The sequence below is a fragment of the Limulus polyphemus genome, unplaced genomic scaffold, assembly GCF_000517525.1.
Source record: "Limulus polyphemus unplaced genomic scaffold, Limulus_polyphemus-2.1.2 Scaffold480, whole genome shotgun sequence".
Classification (NCBI taxonomy): Eukaryota; Metazoa; Arthropoda; class Merostomata; order Xiphosura; family Limulidae; genus Limulus; species Limulus polyphemus.
The window spans coordinates 1-21,452 of NW_013666090.1; the positions used below are offsets into that span (position 1 = coordinate 1).

Genomic DNA, 21,452 nt, shown 5'->3' on the forward strand with positions numbered 1-21,452 from the left:
CCTGGACAGGCAACGCTCACCACAGAGCAAGATCCTGATCATAAAAAAGGAACATACCCCTGAAAGAAATTAAAATGTATATAAAAAAGAAAATTAATCAGTCACAGTCTCACTGAAGTTTGAACAATGGTGACAGGTGGAAGACAGTACCCTGACAAGGATTGTTTTTGGTTTGAATTTCACGCAAAGCTACATGAAAGCTATCTGCACTAGCTGTTCCTAATTTAGCAGTAAAAAACTAGAGGGAAGGCAGCTAGTCATCACCACCCACTGTCAACTCTGGGGCTACACTTTAAGTAATGAATAGTGGGATTGACTGTCACATTGTAACATCCCCACAGCTGAACGGGCAAGCAAATTTGGTAGGACAAGGATTTGAACCCACAACCCTCAGATTGCGAGTCAAGCACCCTAACTACCTGGATATACTGGGGCCTCCTGACAAGGAAGAAACAGCCACCTGATGCAGCAGATAGTGGGAGATGAACGTTTGAGGAATAGTAGTCCATTCCTCTAATGGACGTGAGATGCCAGGGATGAGGTAAAGTGCCTGATCTAATGTGATGACATCTGAAACAGATTTCAGGAAGAAAGAGACAAGGAGGAATAAGCCAATCGATTCAAAAGCCAAACCCAATTGGTAAGTGTTGAAAAAGAAAGATCACGAACAGGAGAAGGTTCCCAAGGGATGAGGAGGTGGGAACAAGAACCGTGGAAAGAAGCTGTGCAGGCAATGTAACAACAAAGAGCACGTATAGAACATATAAACCTATCTGGATGAGATCAGGAATAAAGGTGGGATATGGAAAGAAGGGGAAACCGGCAAGCCAGAAGAATTACCTTCAAGAGCAGCCGAAGTCTCGAGAAAAGATCAATCCAGATAAAGGAGAACATATGTAGAAAGGTACAGAGTGTGTGAGGCTTTGATGGAAAATATATAAGACCAACGATGTCCACAGGCTAAAAGGAGTAGGAAGTAGGTCTTAAGGGACAAGTGAAACAAAGAACAGGAGGACAAAGGTTCAACCAAATTGGACAGTGATCTATGACCTAGCAGTCTTACCGTATCAACACCTTGGAGTTTCTGGTGGTACAAGCTTTGGGACGCTTTCTTCCTATAGTTAGGAATCAACTTGTCATTATCCATTCAGACAATTCTACAGTATAGCTTATATCAATCACCAAGGTGGTGCCTATTCTCATTCCCTTTGCTGTCAAACTTTGGATCAATTTTTTTTTGGCCCACACATTTGGGATAAGTTTCCTGTCATGACATGCTCCGGGTGCTTCCGACTTTTTGGGGATTGTCTTTCCAGTTCAGACAAAATTTATCCCACAGAGTGGTCCTTCGATCATCAGGTTTTCCATTGGCTATGTTCACAGTGGGGTACTCCTCAGCTGGATGAATTTGCCACATTCCTCAATTCTAAGTTACCTCATTTTTGGTCTGGTTCATCATCTACAAGCCCTGGCTGTAGATTCATTCTGCCAGGATTGGACTGACTGATGCCTTTATGTTAATCCTCCTATTTGTCTTCTTCCTCGGGTGATTTTGATCATCTGTGCCACTCTGTGTCGGGTTCTTTTTGTTGCTCCTTACTGACCAGCACAACCTTGTTTTCCTCAGCTACTTCAACTCTATACTGCCCGCATGTTGTCTCTTCCTCTCACTCCATCCTTTCTGTACCAACCTTGGTCACTGGTATTTCATCCCTCCCTTTTTACCCTTTGTCTTTACACCTGGCATTTATCAGGTCCTTGGCAAGGAGATCCGAATTGTCTCAGCAGGTTGCTTTCGTTTTAGCTGATTCCATTTGCCCTTTCTCATTGGCAGTTTATCAACATCAATTGAATGTCTTTCACCATTGGATTTTGTATCAGGAGTTTTTCCCCTTCTTGACCCACCATTCCTCTTATTTCAGATTTCCTCACTTGGTTGTTCAATCATGAAACTTCGGTCTTGACCATTGCTGGATATCAAGCAGTCTTATCCCACACCTACCCTTTTTCCGATTACTTTTTAGTGTTTACCTCTCCTAACCTCTCCCTTTTTTTGCATTACTTCTGGATTCACAGACATCATCGTTGAGTGGTCCTTCTGCATTGAGATGTCAGTGTGGTTTTTACTGTCTTACCGAGCCTCCTGCTGATTGACCCATGCCTCAAACTATATAGGGAAGCATTGGTGAAGAGATTCAAATCCAGGCGAGGAGAAGGTAGCAGTACACCCAACTATGTGTGGGCTTTGTTCACCCCCCAACGCAGGTTGTTCATGAGGATTCAAGCTAGATTCAAATGGTCATGCAGAGTCCACTGAAGAGACTGCACATGTGCCTGACCCAATAGGACAAGTGCTTCAAGAGAAACCCATGTATGCAAAAGTGATAGAACTTCATGAACAGTAAGAGAGAGAGCAGCAAGGGCATGGAGACCTGGAAGCTCTATTGAATTGGGTCGAAGAGGAAAAGGTCAGGACTCCACTGACTTCCTGAGGGATTTTTGGGGGGGATACCTTCTCCCTTCTTACCTATTTGTCAGTGTGATTGTCCTCCTCTGCTTTGTCTCTTCACACTTAGTTTCTTTGCTGTGATTCTGTCTTGTCCCCGTTTGTTTACTGTTCACTTACCTTCAGGACTTGCAGATGGCACCTTTTCTCAAATGGTTCGTTTTTGGAAATATTCTTGAAACTTTGAAATCATGTGTGGAATTTGTGAGGCAACATTAGATCCTTTTGTTCTTGTTTGCTCGTTTGTCTCACTTAGGGCCCTTGCAATCTCCTGTTCTTGTTACACGTCTGACACCTTCTGTATTTTACCTGTTCTTCCCACTAGGTGTTCCATGTTTATCAACACAGGTCTCATCATCGCCAATAGTTCCCATGGACTATCTTGTGGGTTCTGGTTCATTGGGGGGATCATTTGACCAATTTTGTCCCCCTCTGGTGGGAATTTGCTACAAATCATTGGATTCTTCAGGTCTTGTCAGAAGGACTTATCATCCATTTCCTTTCCCCACCCCCACTGTCTCCTGTACCCATATCCTTTTTATTACCTTGGGATCATACTACCAGTCAACGTCTGTCAGAGGAGGTACAGACTTCTATCACACAGAGCTATTGAGCCTGTCAGTAATTCAGTAATTCTTCCCCAAGGTTTTATTCCAGACTGTTTGTGGTCCCCAAGAAAACTGGGGACTGGTGTCCTGTGATCGATCAGTCCCACCTCATTCCATTTCTGAATCTTTCCCGTTTTACAGTGGAGTCCTTTTCCACTCTAAAGTGGGCTTTCTTTCTGGGATCGTAAATGATTAAGGTAATTGCTGGAATACCTATATACACATTCCCATTTCTCCAAAGTGCAGACACTATTTCCAGTTTGTCCATCACGGGATTGTGTATCAGTTTTGCACCTTGCCATTTGGGCTTGCTTTTGCTCTGTATGTCTTTTTGTTGGGTAGTCAAAGCTTTTGTCTGACATATGCATGGTGGGAGGTTGCACTTACACTACTGCATGGAAAACTGGCTTCTGTTAGCCCATTCCGAAATGGAGTCTTCATCTCACACTCGTCTCCTTCTCTCAGAGGCTGTTTATCAAGTTGGAGAAATCTTTCCTGACTCCTACTCAATATCTTGTCCACTTGGGGGAGTCTTTTTGAACTCCCACCTCAGTCGAGATTTTGTTTCAGAGTTGTGAGCTGGTGCTAGCATGCCTCACCTTCCACGGGCCACATATCAGTTTGCCTTAGCTTACCATCAGGCAGATTACCCCTTTGTTGATTCTCAGCAGTTAGAATCTCTTTTGCCTGTATGAAGGGCTGACCCTTACAGTTCTGTACGTTTATCCCAAGCCCAGTATCTCACCTTTGTCTTACCCATACGACTCTCCTGCAGTATTTGTCCACCATACACCTTCTTTCTGAGGCGGCTCAGCATGAACCTCGACATCAGGAAAAAGAGGGAAAGGTGTTTGTAATAAGGAAAGAACCGGATTGTAATAAATCAGGAAAATGGATAAAACAGAACAAACTTGATAAATCATGTCTAAAAAAGGCTAAATTAGGCATAGCAGATTCAACAGGAGAGGCACAGGAAGGCATGGCATAATTGGAAGGAGGAAAAAGGCTGTCAAAATCCTGTTGTCATGAACAGGTTCATCAGATTCAGGAGGAAGTCAAGCACTATTGGGAGAAGATTGACTCAGATAATGTTCTATCTCCTGTGATGACGGATTTATTATTATATTTATTTTACTATCAACGTTTGTATATATTAAATTTATATTTAGACAGATACATAGCTTATAGTGTTAAATATGTATTGCAAAACTCCCACCTATTCTTCAAAGTTGTAGAAGATTCTCGAGTGTAAGAAACAATAATATATGCATGTACGTAAACGCTTAAATGTAGTTCAGTATTGTTAGGTAAATCTGAATTTTTCTAGAAAGCCCCCACATAACCAACGCAATGCACCAACGAGAGTATCTATTATTAGTTTGCTATGGTCAGTGTGCTATAAACTTCGGAAGCTATAATTCTGATTGTTATAACGGTTATCAATCGGAAAACTTTGGATATTTGACCAGGAACATTTATAAATTTTGAACATTACAAACCATTTAACTTCAGTGGATTCACATTGGACATTGGTACTTTTACATTACCTAACGTCACTGGTAGAAAAAATATTGGCGTGTGATCAGCGAGAACTACAGGGCTAGCTAGCTCTGTGTTAAGTGAATTATACCGATGTCAACTCATAATTAACTCGCTCATCGTGAACCCTTCATAAGATATCGAAGAAGTTCCTGACTAGAAAGAAGACTTTATATGAAACTTTTGTTTATAAATCAGTTTGTAATAACTGTTATTGTAAATCATATTGTTGTTTATATGTTAAAATATATTTGTGTTAAAATAGAAAAATGTCATAAACTGACTATATATCAACTATTACTTAACCGCTAAATCCAAAGTACAATTTAATTACTAAACTTAAAGTATCATTTAACTCAATTTCAAGCTATTTGAAATTCTAACTTGTAACACTCCTATCTAAAGTCTGTGTAATTGTGCTGATAGCAAGGGGTAGAACCTCCGAAGTAGTAACATTAACTTTGGTATTCATCATAAATTGATAAAAATGTGAAAATTATTGAAATAAACAATAAGAATAACCAAGGTAAGTTATCAAGAACAAAAGAGTCTAATGTTGTCTCATAGATTCCCAATCATTCCAAAGTTTCAAGATTATTTTCAAAAATGAACCATTTGAGAAAAAGTGCCATCCACAAGTCCCGAAGGTAAGTGAACGGTATAAGAAAATTAAAAAGAAAAATGCGTAACGAGAGCACAATCAAAACTTGTCGTGACTATAGCGCTGCCTAATAAGAAGAGATAGTTCGGTAGAATCGAATAGAGGGAGTCACGTGTGTCTGAAGGGTGTGTCATATTCCTACTGGTGGAAGGTTGTCGCATGATGATTTACATGCAAGACACAGTTAAACCATGATAATCGTTAGGTACATGGGAGTGCAAAGCTTTTGGTATACAAAAAATTGTTTGTGTATAGATGGCAGCACTGAAGGAGAATAGCTATATATGTGAGAAGAGGTAATGTACTGCATTAGAGACATGAACCAATCAGTTTGCAATGTGAACACTTTGCTTGTTCTGCAGCTTTAAGGCTATGAACATTTTTCATAATTCTTCTTAATGGTAGTGTAAATATGGTTTTGTTTTATTATTTATGTGGAAATAAATGTAAATATTTCAGGCTCATACAATATCTAACTTTAAGATTACTTAATATCACACTAATAGTTTACATCACAATAAAAAGTTTATGATATAATACTTTAAGCAGTCTCAATTATCTAAGAAAATAATAACATTGTAGTGTATATTATACTAAAATACCATTAACTGTTTGAATGCACATTTTCCAGGTTTGAACTGATAGTTTTTTCTGGTCTTTAACATTGCTTTGCATTAATCTCCATATTTTTCAGTTCCCAGATTATAATGATTATATAGCATATTTGTGTCCAATCCCTTTCTTTGAGAAGAAAGAAAAGAATTATCAACTTTATATATATATATATCACATATATATATATTTTACATTCACATAACTACATGTTACTAAATCACTCTGGCCAAAAATACCACCCATTATTATGCATGCCCTAACAATAAAAAGGTATGATAGATACAATTACACAAAAAAACATAATACCTCACCTCGGTCATGCATAGCTAGGAATACATTAGAAGAAACCAAAGTCCGGTATAACCAACATGGAATGGGTTTTCCTGCCCAGTCTTCACTCTCTTCAAACTCTTGTCGACATGGAGCATGAGGGTCTGGTTCAGCTAGAATGTAGCGGAAGCCATCGTTATTGAAGGGGTGTTCCAAAGGAAAACCATGAGGAGGGAGTTTGGGTATAACCAAGTCACTGAAATAATAAGTCATATAAAGTTACATTTAAAAATAACTTTCATATTAAAAAATTTACATACATTTTATTGCTCACTTTCATTACCAATTCCAGAGAATAACTGGATTAATGTATTTTAGTCTATACACATTCAGGTTCTATCAACATTACCTACTCTAATAATCCTATTCTTTTTAAGAGTAATCCATAATACAAAACAAATTGAAGAAAATTTATGTTGCTCTGAAACAGATATAATTTAACACATAAATACCTTCATAATTCACAAACAAATGGAACTAAAAGAAATATTTACAGAAACTACAAAACAAACTCTTAAACCTATACATTTACTATTACATGATAGTCTAAATATTGCTCTACCCAAACACGTTTACATTTTTTATCACTATTTTCAAAGCTGTATTTCATTAGTAAATAATCATACCACTTGATGTGGCAACATAACAAGGCCTGTACAAAAACTAAAGGAAACGTTTTTGTTATTAAGCACAAAGCTACACAAGAAAACATTTCAAAATCAAGAAACAGATAATATATTTTCAAGGAGTGAGAGGTTCTTAGCAAAAATAAAGTTATTAGGTTATTTTGTTACATGAAAAACTCTTTGAAGCTGTGAAGAAATATAAATGTAAACTTTTTTCCTTTGTTTGGAATTAAGCACAAAGCTACACAATGGGCTATCTGTGCTCTGCCCACCACGGGTATTGAAACCCTGTTTCTAGCGTTGTAAGTCCGCCGACATACCACTGTGCCAATCTATGTGTCGATCTTAACCATTTTGAGTTAAAACTGTTGAAATATACTTAAAATTGGCATATAAAACTTTAAAATTTGAGTCTTAAAAATTTATCAAGTGGTGAAAAAAAATATGAAAAGCCCTAGGAAACCCATTCTTCAGAATTCAGGTAAAATAATTTGTAATTAAGTTACTTTAATCCTAAGCTTTATACAAGAAAATGTACTATAATTCCAACACAGTTGCACTGTTTAAAATTTAGAAACAATGACTTATTCATTTATCTTTCATCTGTTGCAACAATAGAGTGTACACTTTTCCAGACTTTTTATTCCTGACAATTCAGTTTGTTTTAAATTTTTATAATCTTGTTTATGACAATGTCAGGAGCCTTAATTGTTATAACTATGACTTTGTAACCAACCAGAAGAAACAAGTAATTATAAATCATTTTATTTCTTAGAAAAATGGGCATTAGCAAAAGTAAAAACCTAGTATTTTTTGGATATTCTTGAAGTAGCCTTAATTTAAAGTCAAACAACATAAAAATTTGAATAATATTACTTCATTCTGTAAAATAAAACTTTTGACAGTTATAATATAATCTTACAAAATTTGAAAATCATTAGGGAATAGATAAGAATAAAACTAGAAAGTCTATTCAGATGATATAGACTTATCATGTTAACTAGTAACAACAATGTTAACTTCTGCACACTAGCTGTAATAATGTTTTAGAATGATGGTATGATACCATTTAACTTTTTTAGTTAATCTATGTTATCTATGTTACTCAAAAAAAATGTCAGTATTTTTTATAAGAGAGAAGAGACTTCTACTATAATAATATAGTATTTTGGAATAAACAATGTTGAATATATAGTCCTAAACCATTTGAGTCGACAGACAACCAGTAAGGATAGAAAGAGAGAGGTAGGAGGTCTCTGGAAAAGGAGTGGTACCAGGGTGGGGACAGAGATGGTAGGGACACTGAAGGGAAAAGATCCATGACAAGGAACACCAAACAGCCAAAATAGAACACAGGAGCCAATCTGGGTCCAAACAATAAGAAAGGTGAGACAGAAGGAAGGGAGATAGGAGAGAAAATAAGGTTATCTTCTAAAGTAGTACAACTCTGAGGAAGGAAAGATCAGTCCAGGGAGAGGAATATTCAAGTGCAATAGAAGAGGGGATGAGAAGCATCTATAGCATAGACATCTGAAAGACAGTAACCAAAGGTGAGAAGGAAGAGGAAATAATTTTGGACAGAAAGATAGTACAAAAAGCAAGAATCTAATGACTCCAAGTGAATGTGCAAGACTGTGCAAACCCCACTAAGGCCTTAGTTAGGTATGGGAGTCAGGTGAAGAGGACAGAGAAAAATGAAGGAGCAGAACAGAGTGGAGAGAACAGGGGAAGAAGCACCTTGTAGTACTGGGAAAGGCAAAAAGCCATCCAACAACTAGTAAAGGCAGAGACCAACAAACCGTGGATGTAGAGCCAGGTAAATAGGCTGATGTATGATGGCAAGGAGTGGCAGATGGACCAATGGACAAACGACCATCCATTGTCAGTGATAGAAAAACACAGTGGAAGAGCAATAGGAATGTGACAAGAAGAATGCCACATAATTGGAAATTGTGTTCTGGTGGGCAATGGATCAAGCAAATCCCACACATGAAAATGGGGGGAAGATATCCCTTGATGAAAAAGGTATGCATGAGGGTAAAGCATGAGAGAGGGGATATTGAAAAGAGAAATGCTAAGTGGACCAAGGGTGATTTTGTCAAAGAGATGCCAACAAGAGGACCCGAAAAGGAGTCCCATATAAAGGTGAGGATTCGATGGAGAAGACAATGAGTGGAGTAGGCATATAAAAAGAGGTGGGACCAGGCCTGATTGAGAGTACAGGAAACCAGAAGAGAAGAGGCGTGTCGTTCAGAAGGGTGCCTATGAGGGGCATGCCCTTATTGAGACATATCTCTGGAAAAGTGCTTGATTTATGGCATTTGGATGCATCAACATGTTCAATCTTCTTGCTGTTTGTCAGGCATGTTCCCATTCCTACTCCTACTGGTAGATCACTTGGTTATGTTCCACCCAGTCTTTTCCATGGTCGTTTCTTACACAAACTGTCATAGTCATTTGCTTGGAGGTAAGAACTTGGTAGCAGAATGCCTCTCTTGCCAATCCACATTCTACTAGTGGAGTGGTCTCTACACTCTAGGTCTTTCTTTGGGTTTGCTCTTCAATGAAAGGAGAGAAGATAGATCCAGTTTGAAAATCAGAAAGAGAATGCCAGAAGTAGCACGGGCACAGTCCAGTCACCATGAAAATTCCTCAAAGAGAGGATCACAAATGAGGACAATGGAACCCAAGAAAGGACCCCATGGACTTGCAAGGTAAATGGAGGAGGCACATGCATGCAAGCTCCAAAGGAATGAGGGATTCCAGAATTCCCAAATGCAAAAAAAACCTCTTGCACAAGAAGAGAATGAGAAGCATAGATACACCATAGCTAACAGATGAAGAGGAGAGAGCTGAACTCGACTGAGATAAAAGATGAAGAAAATGCCCAAAGGTAACAAATATTGAAAAGGCAGGAGAAAGGACTTTGATTTCATGACAAACCCTCCCAACCAAAAAGTCTCCAGTAAAAGAAGGGAGGTGTGAGAACAAGATATCATCCAAGAATGGGCCAACAGAAGTCAACTGTCAAAAAATTGGGGAGTATCAGCCCAGAGCCATGAATATGGCAAGTGAAGACCATCACAAAACCATTGAATTCAAAATGGACCACTAATATGCCAAAAGGTAGAGCAGGAAATGTGAAGACATAAAATTGAAGAATGAAATGTAGAAAACATAAAGAGGATGAGTCAAGGGCAATATGTAGGAAGATGTCTGACCCATCAACCATGGCCAACTACAGACCAGGTGAAAAACACCATAGAGTGCATTGGAGGGAGGAAAAAAGGAAAGAGAAGAGATACTAAAGTGGAGAAATGAAAAACGACTGTTAGAAGAAATAACACCAACAACAGAAGAAGAGATTTTGACTCAAAAGGTCATGTGTGTTTGATAGTCACTTATAAAAAGAGCAATGAATCATACTTCAGGGATATACTGATCTAGACCAGGCAAGATAGAAGAACACCTGGGAAATTAATAAGGACTCAAGCCATATAACTTCAGTATAGGTGTCATCAGGGAGAAATTAACACCACTGAAGACATCTGGTCAAAGAAAAGGAGTACAATGAATACTATGTACACAAGAAGGAAAGGAGGAGAAAGAAGTAAAGTAAAGAGGAATGTAACCTGACCAAACATCAGGTGAACAAAGTAAAAAGGGATAGAGCAGAAGAAGTGGAACAGGCTAAGCTAGCAAAGAGAAGTGAATGAATGTCTACAGAAACCCCATATGAAGCATGATTAAGTGCCTCAGACAAAAAGCAGAGGTAGGAAAGGGAATACAGGAGGGTAGTAAGAAAAAGACTAAAATGCAAAATTGGGGAAACAGAGAAGAAATAGAAGGTAAAGGGCCCAATCCCCAAGTTGGTCAAATATATGCCAAGGACAGGGAATCGAAAAAAAAAGAAAAAGTCTACTAGTCAGGACAAAAAGAGTCGTAAATGTGAGGGAGACAAGGCATTTGAGTGTACAAGAGGAGCTATTAAGAGAAAGGAAACAGTGTAAACCCTAACAACAAGAAAGAAGGAAAGACAAAGTAAACCCAAAAATTGAAGATCATGGAGTAAAAAATAAGAAAAAAGAAAGAATACAGACAAAGATAAGGGAAAAAAATTACGTGAGAATAAAATCCAGAAAGAGACAAGAAGGTTAATGTCATTTCCAAAGCTACTACCCCAAGCAAATCATGATAAAGTTGTAGTCCACTAGATCATTCTCAACTGAGAGGAAAGAATTTCGGCCGACATGACAGGAGTAGGAGGCGCAGTTAACAAGTCTTCAGAAGCCATAGTTTAAATAAGACTTGTGTGTAAATAACATCACTCACACATGACAAAGTATATTTCATCATCATTTGAGAATTCAAGATAAAAATTAAAGCTTTTGAAACAAAAGCCAAAGAAAACAAAAATCAAAGTTTCATTAACAATGCAAATCTCAACAAATTGAATTCAGATGAGAAACTTAAACACATCTGTTCAAAACAATGCTAGGGAGAAAAATGTAGTTATTACCACAAGTACAAGTGCATTGGGGAGGGGGGGGGGTTATTGTCGCATGATGACATCATTATGCACCAACACAGTTCATGTTAAAAGATGTGAAATTAGGTGGGAGTTGCCTCAAGTTTAGTGGACAGTTTGTTTGTTTTTGAATTTCATGCAAAGCTACACGAGGGCTATCTGCACTAGCAGTCCCTAATTTAGCAGTGTAAGATTAGAAAAAAGGCAGCTAGTCATCACCATCCACCGCCAACTCTTGGGCTACTCTTTTACCAACAAATAGTGGATTGACCATCACATTATAATGCCCCCATGGCTGAAAGGGTGAGCATGTTTGGTGGGATGGGGAATCGAACCCGTGACTCTCAGATTGTGAGTTGAGTGCCCAAACCACCTGGCCATGTCAGACCCTCTTGGACAGATTCATGAAGAAAATAGCTAATCTATGTGGAGAGGTGAGCTATCATCATGGAAGGAAAGCTTTTATGGTACCCATAAACTCCTCCCCTAAATCCTCCCCTTTTACAACGTTAAATAATACAGTTATACAACTATAAGTTAGAAACATAACTTAATGTAAAAAAAGTAAATATACACTTCATTTAACACTTATGTAGCCAGAAAATTTATGGAAGGTGCTACTAACCAGTTTCCTTCCCTCTAATGAACAGTTAAAAAATAATATCAGTGCCAGACAGCTTTAAAATAGATGGCGTTGCGATGGGCTCCTCAATAGGTCCAACTTTAGCTAATGCATTTCTCTCTCATTACGAACAGCCTTAAAAGCTGCACAATAACAAAGGCAGGGTAAGCAATCTTAGTGGCAATGAGAGTCAAACGCAACACCCTCAAATCCCAACCCCAACTCATTATATAGATTTGTACTTAACAATAAATAAACATAATTGATTACTTGGACAGTTAGAATAACCTAAATCAGTAAATAATCAAAAACTCTAATTTCATTTAGTTGATTATTTTTGTTAAAATGGATTTAATAGTAATTTCAATTAATAAAGTGGTGGAATAATGAAAAATGATAATAATCACAACAACTAATTTTGATTAGTTAATTATTTTCTTGGTAACTGATTTATCCTAATTTCGATTAATTGGTTGTTGGGTGTTTGAGCTTGCATAATTTATGAATAACTGTAATTTTCTAGTAATGTTTTGTGTTTTAGTAATGTCATCTGTGAATATTCTGTCTAGCTAATTTAGTGTGTGGTTAGGTTTAGTAATTGATGCAGTTCTTTATTTTTAAAAACAATTGTAAGGTAATCTAAATACTGCTAACAAGCTAGAAATCTGTTAGAATTTGATTGTAATAATCACTTACATTATTACAGTACTAGAGCTGTGTGGTTTAAACTTTATGAGCAGCAATTGACTCGATTAATATCTCGAAAACTAATCAATCAATTAAAATTATTATTATAATTATTGATCATAATTTCATAAACATGTCATGAAAACAATCAAGTAATTGCAACTAGTGTTTCCAAGCATTACTGTTCTTAAGTACTAGAAACCTTCCAGTAGCTATGACTGGATTTTATTTTCTTACAGTTACCTTTTGGCTTTCTTTTCCTTAGCTGTAGATATTCCATCCACAGGAAACTTTCTTTTGGCACCTCTTCCTTTTCCACCAAAAAAACCACTTACAGCTTAAAACAAAAGAAAGTATAAATATCAATCTTGATAACAAATACAGAAAACAAATATAATTAAATTACTGGTTCTTCAAATCATCTGGGATTTTTAAGATATTATTTCTGATATACAATGTTCTTATCTACTATAAATTTCCATAGATTATTAGTAGTCCTCAAACCATTATTCTCCATGATAGCATAATAATTAATGAAAAATGTTAAATATTTAAAGTATTTATTTAACTGCACTTTTTGTGAACCTGGATGTGAGGATAGCCATGAGTACTTCCAGTAGAATTTAATACCTATATACTTTACATAACTGGCTTGGTTTGGTTGTTATTATAGAATGAAGATGTATGAGTAAATGGTTACATTGTCTACAGAGCAGTCTGATTTACTGCAATTTAACCAAATCTGTAAATGGCTAATTAACTCAAAAACAATATAAAAAAGTACAGATTTTTTTTATAAAAACTCAAAATCCTGTACATTTAAAGTCAGTTAGATATCATATTTCAAAGTAACTTACAAATAAACCCAAACATAATAAATGGATTAGTTTGGTCTTCTACAGGGAAAATGGTTCATAAACTCAAAAGTCCATGGACAGGTTTATTGTGATATTTGCTGATGTACTTACATTTTTCAAAATTATTGATCATCAGAATGATATGGAGACATGGACATCATTGATGTGCTGAGGCTCTGAAGTTGTTTTAACATAATATACTCAATCTCTGTAGGCTGTTTGGTAGAAGGTTAACTACGTAGTTAACCTACATATTGTAGGAGTGGATTTTATACATGTAATTCATTTTAGTTTTTGTCTTGTAGCTGCAAAAATATGCTTTGAACTTTGGGCCATGGATGCTTTTTTAGAGTGATGGTTAAATCCCACAATTTGATTAGAGTTGCCCATCATGATAAATCCTATTCAGTATCCAAGTTACATGGAGTATGGATTATGTTTTCATACAAAGTCTCTCCAGCCTTCCAGTCCATTGCAAAATGCTCTGTCAAAAGGTTGTCTAGTCAAAAGCAAACCATTTCTCCTTGGCTGCTTTTCATAAGCCATCTAGTGTACAAGACAATGGTTTCTTAGCACCTATTTCAACAGTTTGATTGCACAGAAATCTATAATCTAGAAGCTCTGCATCCAGTGATTTGACCAACATTTTTTCATATGGAACAGCTTGAATACTCATTTCATTCTGCAGCTGCTTGAGGTACACAACGATTAAACTAGGAGTCATGCAAACGAGTTTTATTTTCCCCTATGGCAAAATTCATGTTATCTTAATTTTTCAGCTCATCCAGCCATCTGCTGTATCAAAGTCCACAAATAATATCATCACACTTGGTTTCCAAACTCTCAACATAAGCAATCAAATCACCAAGACACTAAATGTTTATTTATCCATATCCTCCCAACTTGGCATGCATAGTATTGGCATAAGCCAATCAGCATGCTTACAAGAATATGTCAATACCAATTATACACACATCTGATGTTATTGGTAGTTTGTGTCAAAACATAAATGCAAAATTTGACCATATATTATATTGATAGACATAACTGGAATAATTATCATCAATGGATTATGGAAGAGTGTTAATGATGGCTGGGAAAGGGTGTTACATGTCTTTTTCAGCATACAGGTTGCTGTATTTTTGACTGGATTGTTTGTCATGGCAAGTAGTTGTTAATTATGCAAGGTATGTACCATAAAGCAATATCATTTTAAATTATCTTTATGTATTAAATAATAAATATAATTGTATTTTTAAGCATGCAATCAAATCAAACTTATATATTGCAGCCCATAATAGTATTCTTCATCTGCTCAGAATGTCTTCAGCAAATTGGTTAGGTTTATCACCTTCAGAAAACTCTGAATCAAATTCTGGCCAGAAACCAGAGGCCAATGAAAAATCAGAGAATGAATGCTGAACCAATTTCCAAAATTTTGAATCAGAATGACTTCGGTTGATACGTGAAAGATACTAAGGGATTTTGGCATTACCCAAATTGTAAAGATGCAGAAAAAATCAATCAATTGTACTTAGACTATAAATTATGGCCAGCATTCAAAATGTAAGTTAAAAAATCAAAAAAGAAAATAGCAGTGAACTTAAAAAATTGTTTTATATCAGGTTGAATGAAGATCAATTATTTTGTTGATTAAAATTGCAAAAAATAAAAATAAATAAAATGGTTTTCTTAGAATCTGATGAAAAACATTTTCAATTTAAAAAAAAACACAATCATCATTATTTAATACATCAAATTGCATACAACATTAAACTATGTATATGGACTTTTTCTTCTGGGAAGTACAGTAGGAAGTCATGGAATGTTCATGAAATGAAAGGGTAAATCACAGATGCATTTACAGGGCTTGATGGACAGATAAACTTGTATCAGAAAGTTTGCAGAAGTGTGACAGGCAGACTCCAGGATTGTATGAACAGCAACAGGTTTCAATTTGAACACCTGCAGGATTAACTTGGGAATAACTTTCACATAATTCCATTTCATGTGTAAAGTGCTGTTAAATAAATTATTATTATCAACTGTATACTTTATTTTAATTACATTAAATACATTATCAATTATCAACTGTACACATACTTTTGGGCCATCCTGTATATATAGTAAGCTGTACATAATGAACATTGCATATATATTTATCAAGCAGATAATATTATTCTTAAAGTTCTGGAAACATATGTTACAAAGTTTAAGATTTATACTAACAAACATGTTGTGCCTGCAAATATTTTCTCTACTCTTTTTCACAAAAAAATATTTTTGAAAATAGAAATTCAAAGCCAGTAAAAATTTGAAATTTATTATCCTTTTGGGTGAAATATTACTGTTTGTCAAGTTAGTTGAAAATGTACTATATACATACATACCATTATACTGTATTACAGTATCTGTCAAGATTTAAACTGGAACACACATTGTTAAACAGGTTACTTATAAATAAATGTATTTACATAATACTTTCAATTAACTATTAACAGCTTTTTACCATTCTGTGAGGATAAAAGGTCCATATTTTTTGACTGTCCAGGTTTCATGGGAGTTTCATAACTAGGAGCAATCTTTCTTATGTCCTACAATACAAAAAGAAATAAAATTCTAATGATGAAGATAAAAATATGGGTTAGTTTCTAATACCTCCATACAAAAGTTCAGTATTTTTGTTATTTACTTAATTTAAATCAATGTATACTCTAATACACTGTTTTAGTGTACTTGTAAAATAATGTTGTTTTGTAACACAGCATGACTGTATTGTAAATGAATATGTTATGTAACTATATAGATCAAAACTAAACTTAAAAATTAATGAAGCTAATTCTACATAACAAACTGACTGGAAGTATTTAATGTCATAATCGGTACACAAGAACACTAAAACCTATAATAATCAGAATGAAATGAATCATCACTTGGACACCCTCACTATGTTCAATAACTTATGTTATAATTCCAAAAGTATCTCGTGACATTTGGCCAGCTTCAGAGATTTAAGTTAGGCCTAAATAAATAAACTGTAATATGTAAATTTTTAAAAACTATTATGGTCAATAATATGAAAGAAATAACTTTAAAACAAATAAAGTATAAACTTACAGCAGTATTTGAAGAATTTAGATGATGATGATTGAATTTCATTCATAATTTGATAAAAGTTTTTGGAAATCTGAATAAAGTTACTAGTCAAACATATCTACACTCTGTAATCAATGCAGTTTACACCCAAAAAAAATGTTGGTTTAGATTTATTTCACACAGAACAGCAAGATATTTTTTGCTCTGAAAAAACTAACAATTCTTCTACTATCAGAGTTTATTTACAAGTAGAACTCAGGGTCAGTGGCTTTACATTGTAAACAAAAGTACTAATTCTTGCTAATATTGGATTCACTCTGAGTGAATGGTTGTCCACTGAATTAAGCACAGTAGCATTTACAACCTAGAAAACACAACACAGCTATGCATAATATAATTCTGCAAAACTCATAATGGCATCAGACTAGAAAGCCTTAGTTTTCACTGTTTCCTGATAATGTAAGCCAGTATTTTAAAGTTGGTGATTATCCTTTGGCTAATTTTTAATCTTACTGAATAAAATATTAATTGATCAACTTGAAATAAGTCTCTTTATTTATTCCACCTTAAAATGATATTTAACTATCTTATACAAAAAATAAATATATGATGAGGCATAACAATATAATTCATCAGAACAAATTAAAATAACAGAAAGCAAGACATGTTGGAAGGAACAGTTTAATGGAAATTAACTAGAGATATGACTGTTTTTATTTTTACAAATAAACCAAATTCTTGTTTGATTAAACATCATTAAACATATTCATGTCTCTCCTATAAATAATCAAATACAGTATTTAAACTGACATTTGGTCATTTCATTATCAACATCCAACCTAAATTATTTGAAGTCATTCAGTTGGGAGACAAGATACATAAAATTGAACATTTGACAATATACTAAATTGAAATAGAAAACAAAGAACTCAGTGGGTGTTCTAAATCAAATGTGAGAACATAAATATTTTGTTTGTAATAGTTTGTAATTCGTTGATGTCAAGGCTATCAAACATTGTGTTTGCAATCCATTGATGTTGAGGCTATGGAGATTTCTAGAAGGCCTAAGTGATAGATGTATAAATAGCTGCGACCAGACAAGTGGAAACAGAGAGTAAAAGTAAAGTCCCGTGAAAGAGAACTTTGGTCAGAGAAAAGTTAAAAAACATAAATTTAACCATCATGAGAGTGAATGGCTTAAAGATTAATATGTTAAGGTGAGATTAACAGTTTGATAGGGACAAGGAGAATAACTTGTCTTGTCAAAGGGTGTTCTAAACTGAACCTGCTTGTGTGGACTTTGACAGAAAGAAGACAATTATTGAAAGTTCAGGATACAACTGTGGTAATCCATAAAGCAACATAAGTGAATTATTCACTGATACTATTGTGATAAAAGTAGAAAATAATAGTTTGGCTTGTCAACTGGATTCTAAAGCAACTGAATTAGCCTAAGTGGACTTTTGATAAGAAAAAGAGAACTGTATAGTGTTCAAGATACAACTGTGATTTCCATAATGTAAAGAATTTTGCACATAAATGGAGTGCATGCTGTCCATTTATTGTTCGAATTTATCACTAACAAGTCACAGACACCTACTGTAGAAGAATCCTTAACACCCATATACATATACTTAAAAAGTTCTGACACTAACTACAGACATCTAAACTACAAGTACTTAAGCATTAGTCAGAAAAAATGTGCAGTATTTGTCACTCAGACACAATGATGCACTAAAACAATTTAGCCTGAAAAGAGTGTTGCTACGGAAAAAGCACACAGGAAAATAAAAAGTAGGTAAATAAAGTATGACAATTTGATAATCAAACATCTTTTGAAAGTAGACCTTCCTTCATGAAGTCACCTGTGATGATAATAAGACCATTATTATTTTTTTTATTAACTATTCAGCAAGCAAAATATTAAGCAAGAACCAGCCTAATCAGAAATGTCTGGAAATTATATTAACTCAAATGTCTGGGTGAGTCAGTTTGATGTACCTGTTGTATGGTTTGCTTTATTTCATTGCAAAAACAAAATACAAGATGAAATAGTTTGAAACTTAAGAACTTTCTACAGATTTCACACCTTCTGCTAACAGAATATATCTATATTTGATATTTGTATGAATTTGCAGCTTTGAAAATACAAAAAGATTTCACTGTGATATACATTATTTTAAGAAACAATTAAAAATTGTTACCTTTGTTATAACTTAATTACTAATTTTTATGTCTTCCTACATTCTTCTAAAACTTTCCTATAAAGTTTTTATATTAGAAAAACTGTAAATTTTATCTTTGTTTTGATTCAAAGAACACCATACAGTTTCACTGAGTTTACAATCACTGGTGTACAATTAAAGTAACTTATTTACCATACCAAAATAACAAGCAAGCTGAATCTTTTTAAATTCTTATTAAGAAAATTTCATTCATTTAATATAAGTAATAAGCTTTGAACCCATTTTCTATATATTTAAATGTATTTTACTTGTATGTTTCTTCAGTGATTTTCTTCACCCTTTCAAGCACTTGCAAACTGATAAGGCCTAATGTAAACACAGCCTAAGATGCAATATTTTCAGCAAAAAAACATGATATGCTTGAGGACAAAATGATTTAACTAAGCCTCTCTCAACTTCTTCCAGAAAAAATATTAATTTTTCCTATCATGATGCAACATAATATAAAATTATAAACAAGTTTTTGCGAGCTTAAAAAATTAAAACTGTGGTAAAGTTGTTAACAAACATCTTTTCTTCTAGCAATGTATCACAAAGCTTAACTTTTACCACTTTATTCCAATCTCTACAAAAATATCCACTGAAGTAGAAGCCATAATGGCATATACAGTTGAAAAGAACAGTAAAAAGAGATTTCCTAGTGTGTTTAGGACTCCTCAAAGCTGAGATATAGGGAATCACATCACCCCATTACAACCAAAGTTGAGAAACAGTGATTGCCTAAAATTGATAAATCTACATTTGTACTACAGTTACAAGGTGAAATAAGCACAACTTTGGGAAGTATTGAATGAAATATTATGTTCAGAGTGCAATGAAATCAACCAAAGATCAACATTTGGATTTTATTTTTTTACATTTTTATGTATAAAATTAAACATAAAACTTATTTTATGAAATAAATTTCAACTATAAAGTAGTTTTATAAATGCATGGGTGAAAAAACTACAAGTATATTTTTTATAATTATCTTTATTCAGTGGTCCAATTTGCTCTTGAGATGGAATGGACACATCCATTTCTGTTTGCTGGATAACCAGGGTCAATACACAAACATTTTTTAAAACTTTCTGGCAAACTCACTGCGATCTTTCCCCACTTTTTTCAACTTATGAAAGCATCTAAACTCCACTAACTTATAGATGAACATACAAAAAATAAAAACATAAAAAAGCTATACACTGAATACCAGACACATCTAACACATGCACACAAAGAAATAAACTGTGTATTAACTGCTCTTCTACCAAAGCTTTTGTTGGGTCATGTAAATAATTTGCATCTAGGATACAATAATACACTAAAATTTGATGTCAGAGCATCATAAAACCATTTACCTGGATGGTATAATTTTCCTAAATTGAAAATGTATTTCCAATAACACTTACCTCCTCTCACACTTATAGCTATTACATGACCACCAGGGTGTCTTCCTTTGCCCATCTAAGCATTGGTCTGATTTTTTCTCACTGCTCCAGTCTTTTATACCCCACTAAATTGCCCTTGGCAATATTTATCTCGTGACACTCTCCACCTATTCCAATGCACTCTCTATCCAGGTACAGTATATAAGCACCTCATTAAGATAATGTTATCACTTTTTCAAAACTAACTTAATCCCAGTCTCTAATACCAGCTCTCAATTGGAAAAAAGGGCAGGAGAGTATGAACAGAAGTAAGTATTATTGGAAATAAAATTTCAATTTAGGAAAATGTTAACTTCTGAAACATACTTACTTCCACTCTCACTTATAGCTAGAATCCCACACTGATAAAGTGAAAGGGCCAGTGAGGGCATTATCCATAAAGAAACAAGTCTGCATAGATTGTCACCCTACTGGGGGGAACTGCACTATATCCAGAACAGGTACGCTCTTCACCCAGAACTTAATTCCTGTATCATGAATAACATTTTACATGAGTTATCATCACTATAAGTCATGCCCCAACCAGATAGCCAAGGTTCCACTACTCGAGGTTCGAATTAAGGAGTCGTGATCCCTATATCCCACATTGGTGGCTAGGGCAATTGGACCACAAACGTTTTATATATATATATATATATATATATACTTATGAGTCGGTCAAAACTTGTAGCAAAAGAATGATGCATTCCAAGCCATTGGAATCATGATGAGAAAGTGGACAAAAGAAAGGCAACACCCAAGGTTCGGAATTACGGGATTTTGTATCCCTTACTCAACCAAAGGAAACAAAACTCATCCAGTCTAGAATTATGAACACTCATCTTCACACCCCAACTTCATGAGCAAGGTACATCCCAGGAGGTGGAACAACTGTGCTCAACCAAGGACCCAGGATGGGACCACTCTGTGTTCAAAATTACGAGGAGACAGTGGACCCTCTTCCATGAACAACGTACTGAATCAACATTAGTCTAAAAAAGGCCATGCACACCCCAACTGGATAACTGAGCATCAAATCTGAACTAGTATTATGAGTAGGCTCCCACATAAGCTGGTGCCTTTTCTACAAACATGTGGGAAAAAAAAACATTCAGCAGGGTCCTC

At 35.0% G+C, this 21,452-nt stretch overlaps 1 protein-coding gene across 1 annotated transcript in view; it reads right to left on the reverse strand.

The window, feature by feature from the left end:
• Window positions 1-6,235: 6,235 nt before the first annotated feature.
• Window positions 6,236-21,452, reverse strand: part of LOC106458524 (set1/Ash2 histone methyltransferase complex subunit ASH2-like) — a gene marked incomplete at its 3' end in the record, with an annotated part of 93,164 nt that continues 77,947 nt past the window's right edge. Inside the window, exons 8-10 of the mRNA XM_022384761.1 lie at window positions 16,089-16,173; window positions 12,966-13,059; window positions 6,236-6,455 (exon numbers count right to left, since the gene is read on the reverse strand). Of these exons, the coding sequence (XP_022240469.1) occupies window positions 6,236-6,455; window positions 12,966-13,059; window positions 16,089-16,173 (399 nt within the window). The remainder of the gene's footprint in view (window positions 6,456-12,965; window positions 13,060-16,088; window positions 16,174-21,452) is intronic.